This window comes from Rousettus aegyptiacus, unplaced genomic scaffold (genome assembly GCF_014176215.1).
Source record: "Rousettus aegyptiacus isolate mRouAeg1 unplaced genomic scaffold, mRouAeg1.p scaffold_m13_p_13, whole genome shotgun sequence".
NCBI lineage: Eukaryota > Metazoa > Chordata > Mammalia > Chiroptera > Pteropodidae > Rousettus > Rousettus aegyptiacus.
Window position 1 is genome coordinate 60,571,330 of NW_023416288.1, and position 23,913 is coordinate 60,595,242.

Genomic DNA, 23,913 nt, shown 5'->3' on the forward strand with positions numbered 1-23,913 from the left:
GATGCGAGCAGATGGCCGCTTGGGTCGGTCCTGAGTGTCGTCTCCTCTTCGTTTTCAGGGAGAGATGCTGGTGAATAGTACAATAGTCCAAACTGAACTTTTCCTAATGAAATGCTCTCCTGGCAACCAAGGCACGGATTGATTTGTATCCCCATTTTACTGTGAAACACCGAGGCTCAGCCATACTAAGTAACTGGCCCAAAGGCACGTATCTCATAAGTAGTAGGGGGAGCTGCCTCAGCCTGTTCATAGATGACGCGCTGTCTGGCTGCCGGCCAGTCGGCTGAAAATGCGATAGATGCAGACTCCCAGGTCACCCCGTGCCAGGATGGCAGTGGATTGAGGTGACCAGAACACAGTTGGCTTCTTCAGTCCTGCAGTCCCGTTACAAAAGCCACTCATGGCGCCTACCCTACTGGTGTAGGGCCAGCCACACCACCTTCCCTGCCAGGCAGGCTTCGTGTTTCTAATCTTTGCTGATAGATTTACGGGAGGGGAGGACAGGAAAACCCCGAAACCCAGGGGGAGAAGTCCATCAGCACTCTCGTGCAGGCTGTGGGCATGGAAGTCTCAGGGCCTGGGCTTGACAGGAAGCGCTCGGGGGCTGGTGAGTTGCTGCTGCTCTCGTGAAGGAGGTGATGCTGATCTCACCTGCTGGAAGGAGTTGCTTCCAAGAGCCAACCCTGTTTGTTAACTGCCGCCCCACCCACCCCCATCTCCGTCCAGGCCTCTGGGTACAGTGTCACAGGTAGGTGTAGGTGTGTGAACTCAAAACCTTGACCTTAGCCAGGGGGTCACAGATAGCAAGTGTCCTCTAGGGCCCAGCAGCCCCCCTGATGCTTTGAACTCCTTATACCCGGTACCTTTCCCTTTCTCTCTAGGTGTGTCATTAAGTTCATGCCAGGATGGGGTCTCTCCCCTGTCCCCAAATGGCCATCTGAGGCCCCTTTCCTTAGAGCTCAGAAGGCATAATCCTGACAACAATAGTAATTGAACAGTTAATTGAAAAGACTCTTAGCCCTGGGACGCTGGTATATAGGTAACGTTGTGTTCTCTCTCCCATTTGTGCCACTGGCTCTCTCAGACCCCCAGACATGGGGCTACCTCAAAGGACAGTCCCATTCCCCCGTTACGAATCATCCCCCACCACTGGGAAGGGGGCGGGACGCTCATGAGGGGTCGGCTGGAAATCAAGTTACAACCAGCACGGTGTGTATCAGAGCATCTCGGCTCCCCGTCCATCAGCCTGGAGCGTTATTCATAGTCCATGGCCTAAGGACGGAGATGAATACAGGAGCTGGAGGAAGGAGGCAGCCCCGTGCAGTGAGGCAGAGGCAGAGAGTGACTTATTAGCCCCGCTCCAGGTGTAACCTCCCCCAACCAAGCCGGGGGCCAGGATGATTTATTGGTTCAGTAAACGGATTTTTATAATTAAAATTGATTTTCAATTTTAGCCTGGTCTGGAAGGACTGGGTCAAGTTCAAGAGGAAAGGGGGGCAATCTAGGGAAAGGAAGGGAAATGTGCTCTCAATTTCCCATGTGTCTGAGATCATTAGAGCAGGAAGGAGCCTCTCATTTTACAGGTGAGGGAACGGCAGTCCTGGGAGGTCGACCTATTTGGCCGGCTTCAGATGGTGGGGTAAGGCAGTGCTGGGATCTCACCTGGGTCTCCTGGACCCCCGAGAAGCACTCATCTCCCTGGGACTGTGTGTGCATTTGCTCACAAGAGGCGTGGCGGGCTACAGTGCAGGCTGCTCACTGCCCGAGGCCATCTACCCCAGGGCGTGTGTCGGGGCTGGAACCCAGCATCATCCTGGATGTCAGGGCCGGGCTGCCGCTACCCAGACGACGGGTTCGGAGGCACCATCTGGGACCATTTCCTTTAGGGGTCAGCTCTTGGCCAGGCAGCAGCTGCCTGGGTCCTTCGGGGCGGTGCCCATTGGACCCTTACTTCACGGTCCAGTACCTGGAGGCTGTTTATTGAAAGGCCTGAGGGGCCGTGCTATATACGGTGGAGACACACTGGGCCGCCCTGTGTCCGGCCCCACCGTGTAATTGATCAGGCGAGGAATTCGTGACACTGGGAGTGGCAGAAGCACATTTGTAAATGATGCAAGTGTGTCTGCATAGTTAGGGGCCTCGATCTAGAGAACTTGCCGGTACCGCCGGCAGGTGCACAGACATGCTCTGCTCCTGATCACTCTCTCCAGGGCGGGCCCAGCTGAGAGACAAAAGGCGAGTCTCACGTCCGTGGTCAAAGTCCACGTAGCAGCCTCCTCTGTTCCGGCTCCCCACGGGGCATCCGCCACAGGGCTCCGAGTCCTTCCCCATCCTGGGCTCCCGGCACCCGGTGCCTCAGCTGGTGCAGCTTCCCAGTCATTCGGGGGGCCAAATACATCCCCTTGGGAGTGTCACATCCGGCTGTGTAGGAAAACAGGGAAGAAGACATGAATATGGGCATATTTATTTTTTAATGATAGAAGAGTGGTATATTGCCTCTTCTTTTAGCTTAGTGGTTTTTTTTTTTAAATAGACTTTATTTTTTAGAGCAATTTTAAGCTCACAGCAAAATCAAGCAGAAAGTGCAGAGAATTCCCGCAGATCCCCCTGCTCTCCCCTCCCCCAACAAACCTCACCCACTCCCACCAGAGTGATCCATTTGTTGTAGTCGATGAGCCTGCACCGACATATCACCACCACCCGAAGTCCACAGTTTACATTAGCGTTAACTCTTGTATATTCTACGAGTTTGGACAAATGTATAATGACACGTAACCACCACAATGGTGTGACAGAATATTTTCACTGCCCTAACAATCCCGTTCCCTGCCTATTCGTCCTCTCCCCCAGCCCACCACCCACTAATCTTTTACCTCCAGGCAGCCGCTGATCTTCTCCCTTTTCCAGAATGTCATGTGGTTGGAATCATACAGCATGCAGGCTTTTCACATTGGCTTCTTTCACTTAGTAAAACGCATTTAAGCTTCCTCCATGTCTTTTCAAGTCTCGATAGCTCATTTCTTTTTACTGCTAAAAAACATTCCATTGTCACAGATGTGCCATAGTTTATCCACTGACCTACTAAAGGACATCTTGGTTGCTTCCAAGCGTTGATAATTATGAATAAGGCTGCTAGAAACATATCCATGTACAGGCCTAGTTTGTTTTCATCTGCGCAGCTGGACTACTGCCCACTGCAGGGGGAAAACCCGACACCCGGACGCACAGGGACTTCGGTCAGTCCAGACTGGCAGAAAGAACTCAGGAGGGCACCCCTCGTCCCACAGGTACTCCGCCCACGCCCTGCACTCAGAAAGGCCTCAGTTTCTGTCTGCTGCTGATGGAGGAAGGGCCTCTTTACAGGCTAAGTTACCGAGAGATGTGAAGAATGCTCCCAGTCCTTTGTTTTTGTAATTACGAGTAGATTACCATGGTACACGAGCAACAAATTAGATCACCAGAACAGATAAGCGCAGTTTAATGCTGCGTCAAACCCTTTCATAAGTCACATCTAATTACATTTAATGATATGCACAATTCTAAACGTTTTCCCTTGGAGTTGGGTGTAACTGGCAAACACATTGCATAAACGGCTGACATGAGTGCTTATATCCAGCAAAAGCCTGGATTAAGTGGCCCGAAGTTCTCATCCAACGCTGGGATTCTTTGGATTCTTGCTCGTCATATTTGGTTTGAGTGGCCAGAACATGCTTTAATCATTATTTTTCTCCTCTCCCCGTGTTTTCTTGGAGCTGTGGTCTGCACGGGTGTGGGTACCTTTTCCAAGCATCACGAAAAGTCTGAGCTTCGGCTCCTACAGCCTTGCACACGAGGATCACCGGGAGTGTGGTCACAGGGGACAGGGAGGAGGAGATGAGGGAAAAAGCCAGTTTCAAAGGTGGAGGCTGTGGTCGGGTGGGGTTCCTGCTCCTGGCGTCATTGGGAACCCAGAGCTCTCACTCCTGCCCCCCCATTCTGCTCCCAGGAAAAAGCCTTCAGCAGCTACCACCACAACAGCTCGTTCAGGCTGACGTACGTGTGCAGGGTCCTGCCAGGCAATTTCTGTTAAGGAAGAAAAGGGCAGAGAGGGAGGATCCAGGCGGGGGCTGCTGAGGAGCTGACAGGGGAGAAGCAGACGCCCCTCCCGCCTCGCGACCACCCGCCCTGTGTTCCCCGTGCCGCCCTTTCCTCAGCCTCCAGCCCTCCTCGGAGGGACATAGTGCTCTTTGGTCTGTGCTGTTTTCTTCACTCCTGGAGGGAGCCGTAGAGAGAGAGGCACCGGGGGTGGGGGGCCCTCTCCAGGTCTTGCCGGTTCTAAGTGAGCAGGGCCTGCGGGCCAGGGCTCGTGGAGAGACTCCGTGGGAGCTTCTCATTGACACTTCTGCCTTAAACGCCCTCTTCCCCAACTGCTCCTGCCACCCTAAAGAGGGGGGTGATACAGGACTTGCTGGCCAACGATGGCTTTGGGTGTCTGTGGTTTTGCAGGGTCCGCCCCGTGTCTAGAAAGCTGAGTGGGCGGGATCAGCGGAACAGCGCAGAAGGCCAGGATGAGGCTCCCCAGACCTCCCCATCTCCCCGGTCTGGGGCATGAGTGCCGTTCCTCAGCACAGCTGGGACGACGCTCAGGACGCGGCCTGGGAAAGCCGGTCCTCAGTGTTCCCTCGGACCTCTAGGACCACAGCCAAGTGACTGAGAGTGACTAGGGCTCAGAGCAAGCCCCCCGCCAGTTCTGACCTGCTGCGAGCAGTGTGAAGGTCACATTATCCTAATGTGTGGCTACCCTGTGGGCTCAGGCTGCTCCATGTCCCCTAAGCCCCAAGACAAGCCATGGATTCACGGCCAAGCTCCGAGGTGCAGCTGCCCCAGGACGTAGGCCAGCTCCGAAGTCTACAGCCCCCAGAGCCAGTGAAACAATTCCATAATTGGTAAAATTTCATGAAGCCATGCACACCATCCCCTCCCTGCTCCTGCCAGGGGGACATCGTACCATGCCGAGCCATGGTCTCTAATCGGGCCAGGGCCCAGAGGATAGAAGCCTTATTTGGAGATGTGAGTTGTGCATATTGGATAGAACTTTCCATGGAAACAGACTGGCCAGAAAGCAATTCATAGAGGTATTTAGAATGGGACTTCTCCAACCCAATTCTTCCTTCGTCAATTTCTGTGATGTTTGGAGCCAGTTCAGGCAGCTGCTGCTCTCCGCGGGGGAGTTATGGCCACTTGGCCCCTGCAAGAGATGGGGTTCCAGGGGAGAGGGAGGCTCGGCTGGCTGTGGAGCAGGTGGAGGGCAGAGACTCACAAGCCCTGTGTCAGAGTCCCGGCTCTGCCGCTCACTGGCTGTGTGACCTAGAGCAAGTCGCTTAACCTCTTCCGACCTGTGTCCTCGTCTGTAAAATGGAGGCTGTCATCTCCCACCTGGCCACCTCACCAGTTGTGGTGGAGGGGACATGCTTCATGCCTGTGGGCGGGCAGTCTGGAATTGTGCTACGCCCACTCCACCCGTCCACGCTCAGGAGCCTCTAGCCTTCTGCATTTCTCAGACTCCAGAGCGAAAACACATCATCCTCAGAACCCAACACCTCAGCCCCCTACGGCCAGGGACAGTTGTCCCAACCCCAGCCCATTATCGGTGTCATCTTTAGTGGGAGCTGAAGAGAGGAATACAGTGCTTCAAGAAAATATAGATACCCAGCTCCTGAAACTTCTGGCCTTGCTGGCCTGAACTTGGCCTGGCCATCGGCATTTTCTGAAAGCTCCACACTAGAGTCCCACGCTCAGCTAGGTTTGGAGCTCTCACCGAGACCCCACTTTCTTGCCCGTCCCTCCTCTCTGGCACTTCCGGGGTACCCTGATTCTCTCCTGGGGTTGTAAGGTTCCCTGAGGTGGCCGACCCTCAGCAAGTGGTGGCGTGGAAGCTCGCGAGGGGGGTCCACCGTCCGGAACCAGCCCCCAGCATGGCCAGACCGTCCGGGTCAGGCCACCTTCACAGCAGGAGGAGAAGAGCGTTTGTAAACGAATTTCACTCACGGCGGCGTGCGACCTGCCCCAAAGTGTCGCATTTCGCCTCCTCGCTACTGCATCAGCCCCACGTCGCGCAGGTTTGTTTGCAAACTCAGCAAACGTCCCGCGTTTGATCACGTCCAGAGGCTGCATCCTCATGTCCCTGTCACAGCAGGGTCTGCTGGACTCTGTGCCAATACCGCCATGCTGGGCCTCGCCGCCTGACCCTCCTGGCCTGGCAGAAGCGCCTTGCCAAGCGCTGGACCCACATGCCGGCACACAGCACGGCCTCTGGTGCTTGGCCAGGAGCCAGCATAACTTCCTCTCTCAGCCCCACAGCCAACTTTGGATCACGCCTGTTCACAGCGGACGGGGGAGAAGCTGAATAAATTAAGGCCGCAGATAACCTCGATCTCATTTTATCTAATGGTTAGGATGGCTCCCTAGCCTCATCTAACTTTCTCTGCTGCTGCGAGCAATGAAATTAATTCACTGGGGTTTTCCCTCCTCTTCCTGCTCCCTGCTATTCAAAAGCAGGGAAAAGGCTGTCCGAAAATCCGGAGAGGGGACGGGGCATGGGGAGCTCGTCGGAAAGTTCCAGGCTGGCTAGAAAACCCAAGTCCTATAGAAAGAGAGCCAGCTGCAGGCTTGGGGGGCTACAGGGGTCGGTCATGGAGACGGTGGGTCAGGAATAAGATCATGAGGTCCTCCTGAAAGTTCTCGCAAGTTCTAACTCCTTTCTCAGCACTGCTTATAAAGTAACCAGCGGCAGAAGTATTCAGCTCTCACAGGGACACATCTGGAAACCTTTAAAGTTGAACTGTAAAGCTGAACTTTTTATTTCGGGGAACGTTATCTGTTCCAGAAGAAGCCGACCCAAAGGGCGAGTGGGCCGCGGCTGTCATCGCTGTCAGGATGGCTGCCACGTACTCGGCGCAGATGCTCCAGGATCTGCGCTGAGTGTTTTACAAGTATTATGTTATTTAATCTGCCACATAACCTTTTGGAGGCTTGAAAATGTTAAGTGCCTGACCAAGCTATTAAGTGGCGGGGCTGGACTCTGAATGGCAGCAGCCCCTCGGATCGTGACGCCCAGATCCTAACAGCTGCGCTGCGTGCTCGTCACTGACCCCCCCCCCCCACCTTCATGGGCTCTGAGCACCGAGATCTCTCTCCCGGGCTCTCCGGCTACGTGCTTGTCTGACATGGGCAATGACGTTCGGTATTGGGGGCTGTGCGTGGCTGTAGCAGAGAGAGAGGGGGGCTGAGGTTCTTGGCCTTCCTCCATGCCATACCATACACATACTGAGAATGGGCACCCATTAGCCAGGAACGGACACCTCCTCCCACCCCACCCCCACCCCAGGCAAGGAATTATTTCTGACCTCCCCGAGTCCCCATCTAAATATAGCCCTGACCAGCCGCTTCTCATTTCAGAAGGGGAAATCTATTCCCATCCTCAGTGTGCTGTAGCTCAGATGTCCCAGCTGCACGCAACGTGAAACGGATGTACCACCACCGCCACCCCGCCTCTCCCCTTGACGATGAACTTTCTAATGGAAGCCAGCTGACCCAGGGCTACAGTTCGGGGGGGGGTCGGCTCCTGGCAGTGGAATTGGGAGACTCTGCCTCATACCTTCTTGGCTCTGCCACCTGGTAAACATGAAGGCTTGGGTGGCACAGCCTGACCACACTGTCGTCCCACCGAGAGAAAAGCAGGGACCACCGCTGGCAAACACTGAGTACGTGCCAGGATCTAACTGTCACCTAACGGCGGAGTGCTTTTATTATTCCCATAGGCACAGAAGGAAACCGAGGCTCAGAATCATGAGAAACTGGCCCAAAGTCACACATTTGTCAAGCAGCTGCGCCAGGATTTGAACCTCAGGCCGGCCTCAGTGCAGCCACTGCTCTGCTGCACGGTGACCCCCCTGAGCCCGCAAATCGTTTGTATTAACGATAGATGGAAATGGTCGTAAAAACACGGATCGCAACTTGTGGTGATTTTCTTTCTTAGAATACGACGTAGATTTCAGATTGATAACATCTAACATTTTTCAAGATCACAGAAAATGAGGCAGGGGACAGCGCCGAGCTCGCCCATTACTCAGACAGATTAAGTAACCAAGATAGGAATAAAATGGGGAAAGATCTCGGGGAGAAATTCCTGGAGGCTTTTCTAGACTTAAGATAATTAATTATGATGGAATCTTCCAGGTAGAAAGGGCAATAGAGATCAATTATGTTTGGAGGACACTTACGGCAACTTAAGGTCTGGGGAACCCGCCACCCCCCCAGCCCCATGATGCTCCAGCACACCAGGACCCCTCTTCGTGGAAGCTGAGCTGACCCACACATAGCTGCATGATGGAGTCTGAACCCTGGTGGCCATGGCACAGGTGTCCCTGGTCCTTTCTTGGTTCACTCGTGGAGAAATGTAGTCCTCTCCGTGTTGGGGTGGGGCAGGGGAAGGTGGGGGATGACGTGGTTTTCCTGTGGGGGGCTTCGGTTGGGCAGGTGGGCCCCCTCAACCATCAGTTACCTTCTCAAAAAATGACCACCACTCAACAGCCCTGCCCCGGTCCCCAATATGGGTTAATTTTGCAAGGAGAAACCCCTTCTACAGCCCTGGGTACACTTGCTGGGTGCTGGTCACCCTAAGGCATACTGAGAGAGACAGACTGATCAGCCATGGAAGTTTTTCATAGTTCCCAAGTATTAGAAATCATGTGCTAATAATGAAAAATCAAAACTTTGACCCTAGAATAAATTTGGGGCTGACTAGTTAATTTGGTTTAAAAGACTAAAGGTTAATGCATCTTTTGAAAATTATTTGAATTCTCGAGTCAAGAAAAAATGTTTAATTATATCCTGTCTGTGAAGAATTCAAACTCTCCAGGGCTGACCACTTTTAGCAGTTTTACTATCTCTCCAGAAGTTACTCTTCATGTAAAAAAAATATGTCTGTGTGTATATGAATACATAGCTACAGAGTTGTCTTTTTAAAATAGAAATCGAGTCAATATACTTTTTCTGAAAATTGCTTTTTATTTTTTTTTTTAACTCAAAGATGGTTCATGGCTATCTTTCCACGTCTGTGGTGAAGATGCACATTATATCAGAATATGGATATAGCACATTTATTTAACTTGTCCTATATGGTTAGACATTTAGATTATTTCCAAGTAGTCAGCATCACATACAAAACCACAGTGATGATCCCAGCATGCACCTGTACCCAGGTGCTGGCATTTCTGCAACAAAGATTCCAAAAGAAGATGTGCTGGATAATTTTAGGTTTTATTAATAACTACCAAATCACTCCTCAAAAAGGTGGTACCCATCTCAGCCCCCACCGACAGTGTCCAAAGCATAGAAACCTTTTTAGAATGCTATTATTTTAACTGTTGTCCTTTTATTTACATTGGAAGAGTTACTGGCAAATGCCCTTAGGGCAGCATCTCCAAATGGGGAAGACAAAATTGTCCATGTGTGCAAAGATGACCCATGTCCAAGGCTACTTAGACATCAGAGGAGCCTCTTCCTCTTCCCCGGCAGCAGGCTGGGTCCTAAGCCCGCAAGGGGAGCTCATATAGGTTTGGGAACGTCAGGTGGCTCCGCTGAGGCAGAGGGTGAGGGCAGAGGAAGAGGAAGAGGGTTCAGGCTCCTTTGGGGTGTCTGTGGTGTGTGTGCCGCCTCCTTCCTCAGCTTCCTCAGCCAGCAGCACTGGCTTCCTGAGAAGGAACCCTATACTGATGGGACCTAAGAGGCTCCACGCTGATCTCAGTCTCCATTCATTTGAGCAGCACAATTTTTCCCAGGGTCAGATTCCTCTTTGAAGGAAGATATTTGTCTGCAACCCAGACAGGGATGTCTGCAGGGAAAGCGTGTTTATCTGCAAACGTGCTCCCATGGCCAGGAACACTCTCTGCCCACAGGTGTGTGCAAACAGCACTTCTATTACCAGACACGCACGCTCGGGCCACTGCGTGCTCATCCGCATCGGTGTGCTGTTTACACACAACCGCTCTGCTTTGCACAGTCAGATCCTTGCTGGGGACTCTGGCCAGCAGCGCCCTTGACAGAAGGAAGTCGGAGGAAGGAAGTTGGGCTCTGGGAGAGGAGAGAGCGCCCGCCCAGCCTGCCCTGCCACCCCCCGCAGAGTCATGCCAGGGAACCAGAGGGCTTTCGCATGTGTCTCGGAACTGGCTTGGCTCCGTGTGGGCTTGGGTGGAGGTGCCACTGTGCCATCCCCGCCCCCTCCCCCTTCTCCTGAGCTGCTGGAACAAAGCCCCCTTCCCCCCCCCACCATTGAGCAGACTGAGCTTGGGACACTCACCAGCAGGTCCCTAGTCCCAGCTCCGATGGGGCCACGCCTCTGTCCGCATCGCATCACTAGGTGAAAGGTGGCTGGACCAGAGCGGCAGCCCTTTAATCCCCAGGACAAAGGCACCTTCCCACCTGCTAGCCTGGGGATGGGGAGAAAGGCTCGCATCCTCCAATGTGTGTGTGTCCTGGAGGCTCCGCCTCTTCCTCCAGCCCTGACCCTAGGGCTAGGTTTAGTAGGGGCAGGTGTCTGTATCTAGAGATTGGGTATAAAGAAATAGAGTTGGTGGCCATGTGGCTTTGGACAAACCCCTGCACCACTGAGGTTCACTTGAAACATGATAGACTGGCAGCTAGATTGTATCCATGTCTCTTTCTACTCGTTAACTCCGTGAATGCCAGATTACTCCTCTCTCCATCCTGGGTAACTTAGCCTGTATGTTGGTGGTATGGGTTCTCTGGGTAGCATGTGGGTGTGGCTGTCAATCTCCTGAAATGCCCTGGATTAGCCTGCCTAGGAAAACTCACCTTGCAATACCACAGCCCCTCTGGGCAGGCCTCTGAGCCCATAGTGTGAATGTGAGCATGATGGTCCAGAGAGGGGAGAGAGTTTGACCTAAAAAATGAACTTGTGGCAAAAACATGGGAATTATAGGTTTTAAAGTGGAGCCAACATTTATCAATTATCTCCATGGGGTCCTTGGATTATATTGGAGATTGACAGAACCAAATTCGTCATTCATTCATTCATTCATTCATTCCTCCATGCAAGCAATCGCTCTTTTGCTCGTTAATTCTCATTCACTGTGCCTGAGCTGAGTACTAGGTGTGGTGGGATAAAGAGAGATGACTTCACACCACCCCCCTTGGGAGTATTTTATCTGAGAAAGAGACCAAAACGACAGATATAGCGCTGCTATTGGCTTTGCATTAACATATGTTTCATCGTAATTAATCCTCAGGGTGCTTGCTATTATTCTCAGATGAGGAAAAGAGCGTTCAGAGAGATTAAATAAGTTGTCCCAGGCACACAGGAAGTGGCAGACCCTGGGATTCATACCCAGGTCTGTCTTCCCCCCAAATCTCAGCTTCTCACTTGGCACTGAGATATAAAGCTATTCCAAACTGTTTTTCTCCCCAGCCACATTGGAGGGAGCCAGGAAGTCTCCCTGGAGGAGGAGGGCTGCATGAGGTCTGCTGTCAGTCTCTCTTTAGGGCTCCTACACAGGAATGGGCCTCTTTGCCCACTGGAGGGGCCCCTCGGCCCCTGAACTCAGCCAAACCTCCTTGGTTTGCAGTAAACAGTCTGCAATACTGTGAAATTTCCAGCCCGAGAACCTGGGTTCAGCGGAGGGACCAGTGTTTTCTCAGTTCCCCGGGTCGTATGGGGCCAGTCAGCGCGTGCAGGGGCCACCGGACTGCAGCCCAGGCTTCATTCGCGTTTCCACCTTTGCCGCCCCCCTGCCGTGTGACCTTGGGCAAGCTGCAGCCTTTCTAAGCTGTGGCTTTTCCATCTGTGCAGCAGAGAAGGGGGTTTACTCTCCTGCTTGGCGAGGGTCTTGGCTAATGGCGAACGTGTGCCTCGGTGGCACCATCCCACCTGGGAGGAGCGAGGAGGATGCGGTGCTTTCTCCGGGCTCTGCGGAGAGCGTGCTGAGAGCTCTTCTCCCAGCGACTGCCATTTGCTAATGAGGAGCAGCATATGTTGATGATTCCGGCATCGACGCTCACTCCTTGGCTGTCCGAGCTTCCAGAGCAAACTGGCTTCCTATTAGGCGTTTACACTTATTAATAGCAGCAAATTGCAACCCTCCACAACATCTGCTGCTTTTCATTCGCAAAGAGCTTCCCGGGCCATTTGTATTAGGAGTATTTTGCGACTGATTCTCTGAGGCAGAGTAGGGTCCCCCTTATTTAAAAATGAGTCGGTGGAGACATAATGAGGGGAAGGGATTCGTTCAAGGTCACTCGGACACCCTGAATGGTTTAGAGCTCGGCACCTCACCTCCCCAAGCCTCGTGCTCTGGGGCCACTGTCCTTGCTGTTCTGAGCATCGATGACCTTGACCTCAGAACTCCCGCCTAAAGGCAGGTGGGGACAATGGTGACGGCCAGCGCTGCTGCCATCGGTCTGCTCTCGAGTGAGGCCCCTGCTGGATCAGCCCGCATGGCCAGAGAACAAGCAGGAGGAATTACAAAGTTCAAGGCAAACATTCTGGAGGACCTTTTATTGCTGCCAAGTAGATAAAATTATCTCCCAGCACTGGGGCAGCCAGAACGTCGGTAGAGAGGGTCCTACGAACATCTGTTCTTCCACTCAGCTATCCACATCTGGAGAGCTGTATTCTCTTTCCAGAATCTTTTCCGGTGCTTTACTCGGAGCTAGGCCTGCCTGAGATCTGCAGATGTATTATCATAGAATCAAGAGAGCTTGGTCAGCATGGGAGATATTGGGAAAAGTCATCTGTCATGTTAGATCCAGTTTTTAATAATCTGCCCACCAGGCAACCAGGTGCTTATAATCTCACGTTTATCTAGACCTATGTGATACTCAGTTAGAAATGACCACACTGCAACCTTACCCCTCGTCCATTTAGCCTTTTCCCTCTACCTTTCATGAGGCTGCACCCCGGTGTGACTTTCTGCCCAGCACCTGTGTATCAGTTAGCTATTACTACAATAAAGCTGTGTAACAAACCACCCCAAACTCAGTAAGCATTAATGCTCATACTTATGGACCTGAGAGCCATTGCGTATCGGGTGATCTAGGCTACGCTCAGCTGGGCAGTCCTGCTTCAAGCTACTGACCGCATCAGCTGGGTTTATCTCCTCTCTATGTGCTGGGCTCAGGTCTTCCCTATATGGGTTCTTTTGGAGCCCAGGCTGAAGAGGAAGCAGCTGCATGAGGGAGTTCTTTTCATGACAATGACAGAAGCAGGAGAGGGCAAAGCCAACCCCATAAATACATCTCAAGCCTTGGCCTTATACTTGCTGCCATCCCATTGACCAAATCGAGTCCTGAGACTAAGCCCGAGGGAAGTAGATATCACCTCTCCGTTCACCATAAAGCCAGGCGGGGGTGGTGGGTGGGCATCAGGAGGCTGCTTTAGAGGAGTTGAGAAGTGTTGGGACTCATGACGTAATCTGCCGTAGCCTGTGACCAGCCTCCCGGCCTCTGCCTCTCTTGCCAGTTTGCCACATTCGAAATTACCTGCCACCTCTAAGCAAAGAGGAGGTGCATGACTCAGTTTCAGGCACCTGGAGCGACTTGACGTAAAGCCAGATTTCTGAGCCACAGCTCACCTACCACAAGTTCAAGTCCGGGCAGTGAGGGGCTTTGAGGCTATCATGGGGAGACAAGGAGGCTCTGCAAAACCCTGTGTGCCCCCAGGGTAAGCAAAACAGGACCCAAGAGGTGACCAGAGGCTACCAAAGGAAAGGTCCCTGGAGAGGCCTTGAAGGGCTCCCCAAGTCCCTGACTCTGAGATGCATGTGCATTGCCGAGTTCATTTTCTATGAAAGGACTGACTTTGCCCAACGCTGCGACCTGTGCTTGGGGAGCTGGGTAGGACAGCATGGAGGGACCGTGAGCACCAGGCACGCACCAGGCGCAGCATCCACACAGCTTGACAGCTCCCCAGCAGTTTCTCGGAGTTTCTTAATGCATAGTCTTGCCTCTTTTTGTTTCTTCTTTGACAATTTTGAAGGAAATTGGGTACTTAAGAAGCCTTTTGGACATTTAAATTAACTCCCACCATCAGGCTCGGTGTAGCCACTGTAGCATTAGCATCCAATTATAAGAGGAAAGATGGAGTAATAACTCACATTTTGACCAGAATGTCAAATGCTTAAACAAATTAGAGACACACACAGAAACTGTACATTCTGTCTATGGAACGTTTCTGAATGTAATCAGCAGAGCAGCAGGCTCCCTTTGGAATGCTAACGGCTCCAGGCAGGGTGGGACCCTCCTGCCAGAGGAAAGCATCTCTCACAATGTCAGGGAAACCAGGCAGGGGCTAGAGAGTGGGGTCCAGGACTCGAGGGAACTAGGAACATTTCTCCAGCTGCCCTGAGCACATCCAGGCCCCACGCTCTCCAGGCAAAGGCTCCATCGATCACCATGCAAAGCTCATAAGGGCCAGGACCTTGGGTTGAAATCCTACGTGGACCCCATTGCTCTGTTCTCAGCCGCTTTTCGTCTTCCTGTCCCAGGCCGTGGTTTTGTAAATTCATGGCCTTGGTCATGGCGCCAGACAAGTGAGGGAGGAGAGATGAGGATTATACCTACAACAGTCCGAAACCAGACAAAACGACACTATATTATTGAGGGAAGTTTATTTACCTTAGTGGCAAGAGGATAAAGCAAACCAGTGCGAATCCCAGAAAGGTAATGGAGGGGGAAAGAAGGTGCGTTCTGGTCACACCTGGGAGTGAGAAATGACAAAGCAGAGGCTGAGCAGTAACAGGAGAACTAACATCGGGCGCTGTCTGACCTCCCTGGAACCGTTTGAATTCTAAGCCCCTTCCCTGCGCCTCCTCGAGCGGGTGGGAGGTGAGTAGCTGTTCCGGGTAGAGCGAGGCTGTGGCATTATTTCTCCCAATCAGGACGCGGAGGTTCAGAGCTTGAGAATGACAGATCCAGTTATATAACAATACACGATAAGAGACATTCATCCAAAACCCTTTTGTCCATTTGAGATTAAATTAAAAAAGAGTAGCGATGCCTATCTTTTCACTCAAGAATCTCAGGATATTTCATAAACATGAATTTATTAGTCTACCAACAAAAAGCTTCTCCCCCTTGATGTGGGGAGCTGAGCAGGGAATGGGCCTTCTCTCATCAACCCAATAGAAATTTTTTTTTTAAGTTTTATTGTAGTGAAATATACATAACACCAAGTTTATCATCTTGTCCATTTTTAAGTGTTCGGTGGCATTAAGGACATTCGCATTGTGCCGCAGCCGTCACCACCGTCCATCTCAAAACCTTTCCATCTTCCCCAACTGAAACTCTGTGCCCATTAAGTACTGACTCCCCGTTTCTCCTTCCCCCAGTCCCTGGCAAGCACCATTCTACTTTCTGTCTTTATGAATCTGACTGCCTCATGTAAGTGGAATCATACAATATTTATATTTTTGTGACTGGCTTATTTCTCTTAGCATATTGTCCTCGAGGTTCACCCATGTTGTAGCATGTGTCAGAATGTCCTTCCCTTTTAAGGATGAATAAGATGCCATGGTACGGATAGGCCACGCTTTGTTTATCTATTCATCCGTCGGTGGACATTTGGGTTGCTTCCACCTTTCGGCTATTGTGAATAACGCTGCTGTGAACATGGGTGTTTAAGTATTTGTTCTTCGAGTTCCTGCTTCTGATTCTTTAGGGTATGTACCCAGAAGTGGTGTTACTAGATCGTATGGTAATTTCTATGTTTTTAACTTTTGGGGGAACTGCCATACTGCTCAATATTTTTTTTCACAAAGCCACTAGAACCTACCAAGAAATCCACGTGCAGACCCCATCCTAATCCCTCCCCACAAGGAGCCCTTCCCCACCCCACCCCCCACCCCCGGCCCACGGTAAGCACACACGGACGTTCTGAGAGGTGGCGAGGCTCCTGCCTTAGACACAGCGAGGAAGCTATTGCAGCCACATCAATCAACTCCTCTCCTGGGGTCCAGTGGCCAGGGGACAGACCTCAATCTTGTGTCGTCTCTGGGACCATCCATCACTGAGATAGCTCAGGTCACATGGCCATGTGATTTGTCCCCGAGCAGAAGCACCGTGACTCTTTTTTCGCCTCTTCCTGTGGTCTGAATTCCCTCACTCAGTTAATTAGCATGCCTGGCACTGTAGCTTAAGACTTTAATCAGCGTGGGGTGGTTTTAATTAATCGTGTGTCTCTGCATCTGGAGTGGTTAGTGTTCCAGGGTCAGGAGAGGAACCAGAGATGGGGGATGAGAGAGGCGGCTTTGTCTGGTATACAGTGTGGGTGGAGAATCTAGATATCTGGGGAGGGGAGAGAAGCATCATGTCAAAGTGGCTCCGAAACCACCGGCCACCTGTGCAGCTCACCAGCGATGTGTGGAAAGCAACCACAGCCATGAGGGTATGGAATGGCACCAAGAGAAATGGTGAACTAAATCTGGTTCTCAAAAGTGATGTAAAGTGTTGGGAGTATTTCTGATGCTTTCCAGAATTACCTATGGGGTGAGGAGTGAAATAATACAATGCTATAGATTGGGATCAGTCTGGGAGAGCTCGCCCATGCTGGAGAATATTGCCTGATGGCATGACTTGGCAGCTTCCCCTGGGCCTGGCCTTTTTCAGGAAAGTCCTGGAAAGGTGTGTGTGTCAGGGGGAGGGGGAGGGAGGGGACACCTAGCTCTCATTTGATGGTAACCTTTCCACCTGGCCTGTCAGAATGCTGTTGCCTCCCTACCCCCAGTTTTAGCACCCATGTTCTAAAAAGAATAGAGAACCTCTAGATAAAGTTCAGAAGAGTAATCAAAGGAAAAAAAAAATGACCGAATACATAGATAGAAAGATCCTAGAAGGAAAAGTTAAAGGAAGCTGGGTCTCGTGATAACTACCCAGGACTCATGTCCCTGTCCCACAGGAATTCACCCAAACCGGAAGCAAAGAAAAAAACGTAACTGTTACAATAGCTGGAAAAAGTCCAGGAAGCTGGGATAATGGCGGGGTTGCATCCCAAAGACAGAGCAATGGACAGTTCAGGGGTAGATATCGTAGTCCGAGGAGGAAATGACGCAATCAAGGTACAAAACGAGTAAAGCTCTTCCCGGCCTGTTAGGGTCCCGACCAAGTGCAGGAGGCCCAGGGAGGCTGTCAGAGCAGTTTGCTGTGGTGTGGGGGAGAGAGAAAGGGACATGAGTGACAATAAACAAGAATAATCACTTGGGGCACGCGCGATCATTTACAAAGCAGTTTCGCACCTTTGGGATCATCCGCGCTTTGGGAAATTCTGTGAAGTAGAGGAGAATTTTATCTCTGCGTTTAAAGATGAGAAAAAAAAAAAAAAACAAGACTCAGAAACGATAGGATCTCGTTGCCAGTTAAGTGGTGAAGCCAGAATTCGAACCCAGCTCTGTGAGCTCCTGTACCCTTTCCAACCAAGCAGAAATGACGCTTGTTTAAAACGGAGACAGGAAGGAGCGAACGATTTCGGGTATATCGACAGTATTAAACACCAGTTGCAAGATAGTCGCAGAAACCTGAATGCGAAGGCTTTTGAGGATGTCAGATAGGCCGCGCAGCTGGCTCTTCACGTTCCACACCCCGAAACCCCATGGCACGTCTATCCAAGACAGATCATAGAACATGTCAGGGGGAGAGGCTGGGGAGGATATTAATTAAGTTCAGACCGAGAAAATGCTTTTGATTGAACAAGCCATGACTTTCTCTTTAAGACCATGCAAAATATGGAGTGCTAGACGAGCAGCTGGAACATATGGAAACATTATTATGTACTTATGTTACCAACCTTCGCCAGCTCTGGCCCCTTTTATTACTTATTTTCTCCCTCTAGGCATCATGTTTTGAAAGAGTTTTGCCTACAAAACAAACTGCATTTATTAAGTAATAATATATTTCCTATTCTTAATATGGGACATACATCATTGGGTATGAATATGAACAGAAAAGAACAACAATTCAATTTCCATCCGGCTTTTGGAAATATTGAAAATAGCTTGTGGACCTCATTACCACTCATGAATTCCTAAGAGTCCAGGTACTTTGAGCTGGGAAACATTATTTATATGCTTACATGACCAGCATGTCTATGCCCATTTAAGGGGTGGGGGAAAAAATTTAAGGGGGCAACAGGAAGAGGGTAAGTTCCCAGCTGCGTGTAGAGCCAGCAGGGTAATTTGTGAGAAACCGATTGTCAGGATTAATTACGAAAATGGGAAAGTTGTATACAGGCAGAGCCGAGGCATGACTCATGCTGATTACATGAGCGGGAATGAAAAGAAAGATAAAATTCCAAATGTCCAAGAAAGACATCTGAGAACGTAGAGAAAGGGCCCCCAAGGCCAAGAGCAAAGCTATAAGAATGAGAACAGGAAGCTGAAAGGTAAATTGGAAGAAACAAACGTGCAGTGTGGTCATCAAGAATGCAGAATCTGTACTTAAGAAAACAAAAAGGGGTACGTAAAGGGAATAAAAAAATGAAGGTAGAAAGGAAAAAGAGATCGTGTGGGGGTTGAAATTAATTATTAAGTAATTCCGAAAGGGAGTTTCGAGACAAATTGAGCAGGCGCTGGGCCCGTTCACCTGTGCATGAGTTACAGGTAGCCCCTGCCAAATGGTGCATAATTTTGCAGAGGCAGATGCCCTTGTGAGGCAGCGGGGAAATTATAGCTTCTGCATTTGCTCATGAAGCTCAGAGGCTCAATCAGGTCAGCATGGTTTATACTTCTCAGTGCCTGCTGTCTGACGGCGAGAAATTTAAAAAGATGACCACGTGAAACTCTCTGAGCTCGAGCTAAAAGATTAGGTAAGAAATCCTCCACTGAGATATAAAAAAGTATCCCAAATGGAATCTTTTTTTTTTCGTAAAGAAGAAACTGGCAAAATGAAGACTAAAGACCAAGGCTGTGGAAAGAAAACTAAAATTCCACTTGATCCTGTGCATTGTTATTAAAAAACTTCCTATGTGTCGGGGCCCTGAGAAGTCACGCAAAAAGACATAGGGCCAAGGGACATTGGAGAACAAGGAACTGGAAAAGAGCTTAGGAACATTCGAGAGATGGAAGCATTTGGGCCAGGCAGAACATTTTGCATTAACAAGAGGCTGGCGAATACAGAGTTTTGGGGTTGCAGAGAGAACCTCTAATCATGAGAAGGGTGTGGGTAGAAGGAGAAGTAGCAACAGCTGCTCTTTGAAAGCCCCACAGTGAAAAACTTTCAGAGCCAGTTGGCCAGCGGGATGAGAAACAGAGAGGGGGCAGGTGACAGCTACAAAGCGAGTTTACTGCACCTCGTTAAAAGGCACAGAGAAAGAGAGAGTAAAGGTCTTGGCCTTGAGTTAAACGCCTTCTGGAACCGCAGACGTTCTGAAGGGAGACTGGGAAGACAGCAGAGTGCTTTACGGCAAAAGAGAAGCAAGCATGGGCAAAGAATAAACTTTCGAGTTCATAACATGGTCAAGAAACAAACACGTGATGAATGTGGAGATATTTTGGGGTTTCGGTGGTGAGAAAATTCAAATGTAGACTACATAAGTATCTTTTATAACAATTTAGTGCAAAGTCTATGAAATCTATTCCCCGTTGTTTCCAAGAAAATAACAGGTGTTGTCTCCCCTGAGTGCTTAAGTGGCCACCTGCTCAAATATGGTCACCGAGGTCCCTTTCGGTTCTGACGCTCTAACCAGGCCCCTTCGTGTTCCTACACTGTTTTAGGTGATACGCCCGATAGCATAGCATCTCTTTCTGGTGAATTACTGTGTGTTCTGCAAAATGCTGACCGCTCTCTCCCTTGTTGTCGGCTCCCAGCTCACCAGAGTCCCCGTGGAGTCGTGCGGTCAGTACCGGAGCTGCGGCGAGTGCCTGGGCTCGGGCGACCCCCACTGCGGCTGGTGCGTCCTCCACAACGCGTGAGTACCGCCGGCCGCTCCGCCTGCCTCCCGCTTGCCCCCGGGGCTTTCTCCCCCCCCCCCCGCCCCCCGCATCCTCTCTGCCACCTTCGCTCTCTCTTCTCCACCCATCTTTTCTTACTCTTCCTTTCTTGTATTATTTCCGCATTTTATCTCCCTTCTTTTGTTCTGATATCCCCTTAAATCGCCCAATTTCGTTAAAAACTATGGGAATGGCAGCACGGGAACGATGAAGGGCCAGGATGTAGAATCGTGCTGCGTGGTTACACGCCGGGGGGCTCGAGGGGGTTCTGGACATTTATGGCTGTGACTTGACCAGAGACTGATGCCAGGAAAGAACAGAAGGAAAAAAGGTACTGGACTTTTTCCCAGGGCTCACGGGCCACTCAGTCGCGTGCGAGATACGTACTGTCTGGGTAGTGATTCGACGCCCATTTAACAGACTCCTCGATGCCCCCCAGAATCCTCCGGTTCTCGGGGTGCACACTTCAAGCGTGCAGCACCTGAGAACCCTCCCTCTGCTGTCATGACACTCCTCTGGCTGTTCTCTAAAAGTGGCAAGACCGCAGTGGTCTACAGTGGGGACAAACAGTAGCCCGGTAAGTGAACTGAATGAGGATGTAGGGTACAGACAGCCAGGCCAAACATGTGCGGAGAGCTGAAGGCCTCCTTTACGGGATCTAAAGACCTTGGCATCGCTGCCTGGAGATGCCCACGACCGCTGGGACACTCTGATGAAATCTGGTCCCAGTCAAGCCACGGCTGCCGGAACCCCAGCCCGCAAGTCCGCACTTGAAACTCGACACCCCGTGTGTCCGACACGAGCGTTATAAATTAAGGAGACGGACTTCCTACTAAGAGGCTGAACTGAATGTGACCAATGGCACTGAGCAGTCATTTTCAACTGTAGGAAGGGAGGGCCAGGAGCTTGCCCCACCCCCCACCCAGGATGGCCTCCGAAAGTTAGAAACACCCTTTCAGATTCTCACACGTTCTCTCCAAGGGCACACGCACCCTCCCACTCCTGGGTGACAATCTTAGGCATAATGAGTCCTTGAGTTCTTTGAGGGAAAGTCTGAAATCCCTCAGGTTTGCTACGGTGGAAACCGGACGAGACCGACTGATGTGCTCTGAAATGCGCGTAGCTCAGAGATGACCGGAGACGGGGTGCAGGCGTGCACACAATGCCATGTATGGTGAAGCCTAAGTGAGGCCAGCATAACGGGATGGAAGAGGCTGCACTCAGATCGGCTCTGGTCCATCCAGGAGAGCCGCCTGGACGGTACCTCTCAAGGCAGAATGGAAGTTGCTTTCTTTGTCCCCCACAGTGAGGCCTCTCCGAAAGGGACTGTGCTGTGTCACATGGCTTCCTTGGGGGTCTTAGGCCAGCTGACTTTGTGTTTGGCTGAGGATGGCTCCGCTGCTCCTGGCGTGGGCTCTTACACCTGGCATCATTCAGGGGCAGTTAGAAAAGCTGACCCTTCTCTGATGCTCTATGCCTGGGAGACCCAAAAGCAGGTCTCCGCGTCAGCTCTGATCCTGTGCTGATCCACTGGGGGCGCTGGCCAGCCCCACATAGAGCCGAACCCCTGCGAGAAGGCCGCAGAGGCGCTGCCCACCTCCCGTCCTCCCCTCCTCCCAGGAATGAGAGGAGGAGGCGCCAGGCACTACTTCCTGCATGACCTCAGTTTCCCCTTTAGTAACATAATACCTGCCTCCTGTCAAGGGACAGAAAACAGAGGCGGACTGCAGCCAAGGTGAAGTCCGGACAGTTCACGAAGGAGGCCACTGGCCAGCATCTCTATCCTCAGTGTGGCCTTGAGAAAACAGCCACTGGCACGAACTTGAGGCACCTGCCACCAAGTCCAGAGTCCACACCGCACCCCCCGCCCCAGCCGTGCAGCAACTGGGATAACAACCCAGCTCCTCATCTGGGAATCGGAGACGGCAATGCCCGACCTGCCCCCACCCTCGCTGAGTGTTTGGAGAATCAAATGCGATTATGCGGGCGAGAGGGCGCTGGGAACTGCGGGGTGTGTGAAATGCAAAGTGGGGGACACGGTTGGGGGAGGACTGAGCGCTCACAGGGGCCCTGCCTCTTCTGACTTTGGTTGACCCCCACTGACTGTCCAGATGGCTCTCCGTTAATTGCATTTTCCCCCTCCCAGAGGTATCCCAGCCTCAGTGCCTTCCTCTGAGCAGTGGATGCTCCCGCTGCAATCTCCCTCACCTCTGTTAACACGGCATCATGTCTCTTTCTGAAGCTGGTAAAGCTCATCCCTGTGCGTCATGTTGGCACAGCCCTTACTAAGCACAGGCTCTCAGAAAGCAGCGGGACTGAGCAAGTGCTGTCTCTGTGCCTGTTACTCAGCACGGAGCTCCTGCTGCTGCTCGTAGCCCCTCCCCGGCCTTGCCCAACATGCCACAGTGACAGCCACGAGGGACTTTGGAAGGACAACCGGAACAGGAATCAATGGAACGCAGTCCTCATTTTTTGCAAACATGCTATGGGCCTTTGGACAAGAAGAGTCGATTCTCATTATGCATGGCAGTTCTGTTCTATAAACTCACTGCAAACACCAAATTAGTGAATACGGAACCACTGCTCCTAGGAAAAATACAGAGCTAGGTTCCTATGAGCCTCTCTGGTCACAACATCGTTGTCAACCAACCAACCCATAACCATGTTTTATGTGTGTGTCTGTTTGGAGATACCTTATTTAATATATACTTTTTCGTTAACATTGAATTCACAGCCAACAACACTGTAATTTGTGCCTCAAGGAAGCGTATCTGACACATGTATTTTCTCCGCAAGACACATCACGGCCTTCTTGCACATGGGAGCACTGGACAGCACTTCAGCACGAGACGCGGGGGCCATTTTAAACAGTGAAATCCTCGTGAAAAAAGCACAAAATTGTGAAAAGCTTGACACTAAATAGACCACGAAAAGGTCACCTGTCGATGGCTGAAACAACAAGGCAGAGTGATGTTGCCTCGTTGGACCTCTGCTGGGAACATGTTTATAAATAAACTTTAGCAAGTAGGCAAATTTACAAATACAGAATCCATAGATAATTACGATCAACTGTAACTCTGTGCATCAGAAAGTTGGCGTCCTAGTTTACGAAGAAGCAGCAGCCCGATCCCCTCTCATGGAGGTGGTGTGAGGGTAAAATTGGGTGATAAATGATGTCATAAAAGTCCAAGGTCAAGGTGTTGTTCTCTGTAGCCTTAAGCCTCCTGGTTGCGTGATGACCTTCGTGCTAGGGGCTATGCTGCTCTAGCTTGTAAAGCCCAAGTCCTCTGGGAAGATTCAGCTCATCAGCACCCCTGGGCCAAGGCTGCCCACCCACCGTGACACTCAGCAAATCCCCCCTCCCTCCCGCCCTCCCAGAGTTAATGGCCAAGGAAGCCCCTGACCTTCATGGCCAGGTGAAGAAGAAGTAGATCTCCGGAACTTCTAAGATGCTTGTAATCAGGATATAATGTTTAAATTTACGCAGAGTGAGATGCACAGATCCTAAGTGCACAGTGTGAAAAGTTTAGACAGATGCCAACAGCCAGATAATCCACACCCCAATCAAGATATGATCATTTCCCTCTCCTACAACGTTCTCTCATGCTCCTCCCTATTCTTCCCAGTAGGCCTTGCTTCCCTAGTTGCTCAAGTTCAGGTCAAAGCCAGACATTGCCTTTCCTGCTATACCCTCCCTTTTATTTTAAATAGTTGCCAACTGGACATTCATGGCTGGGAGAGATACACGAGGCCATGGGCCGAGCAGGAGGGAAGGGAGCAGTCTGAGGCAGGCGGAGTAGGGTCAGAAGGTCAGGGAGGACCAGAGAGAGCCTGCAGACGCTTGCTCTGGTGCCTCAGCTTGCCAGGAAGAAAGCATGCTGAACAGTGCGGGGGTTTCAGCACGGCATGGGGCGGCTGTGCCCATTTGCACAGACTTGTC

At 51.2% G+C, this 23,913-nt stretch overlaps 1 protein-coding gene across 3 annotated transcripts in view; it reads left to right on the top strand.

Annotated features, from left to right (window-relative positions):
• The window catches only part of PLXNA4 (plexin A4), a 424,868-nt gene that overhangs the window by 305,706 nt on the left and 95,249 nt on the right, over positions 1–23,913 (top strand). For all 3 annotated transcript variants that reach the window (XM_016148741.2, XM_016148739.2, XM_016148740.2), the window contains exon 5: positions 19,851–19,951. In XM_016148741.2, the coding sequence (XP_016004227.2) occupies positions 19,851–19,951 (101 nt within the window). The remainder of the gene's footprint in view (positions 1–19,850; positions 19,952–23,913) is intronic.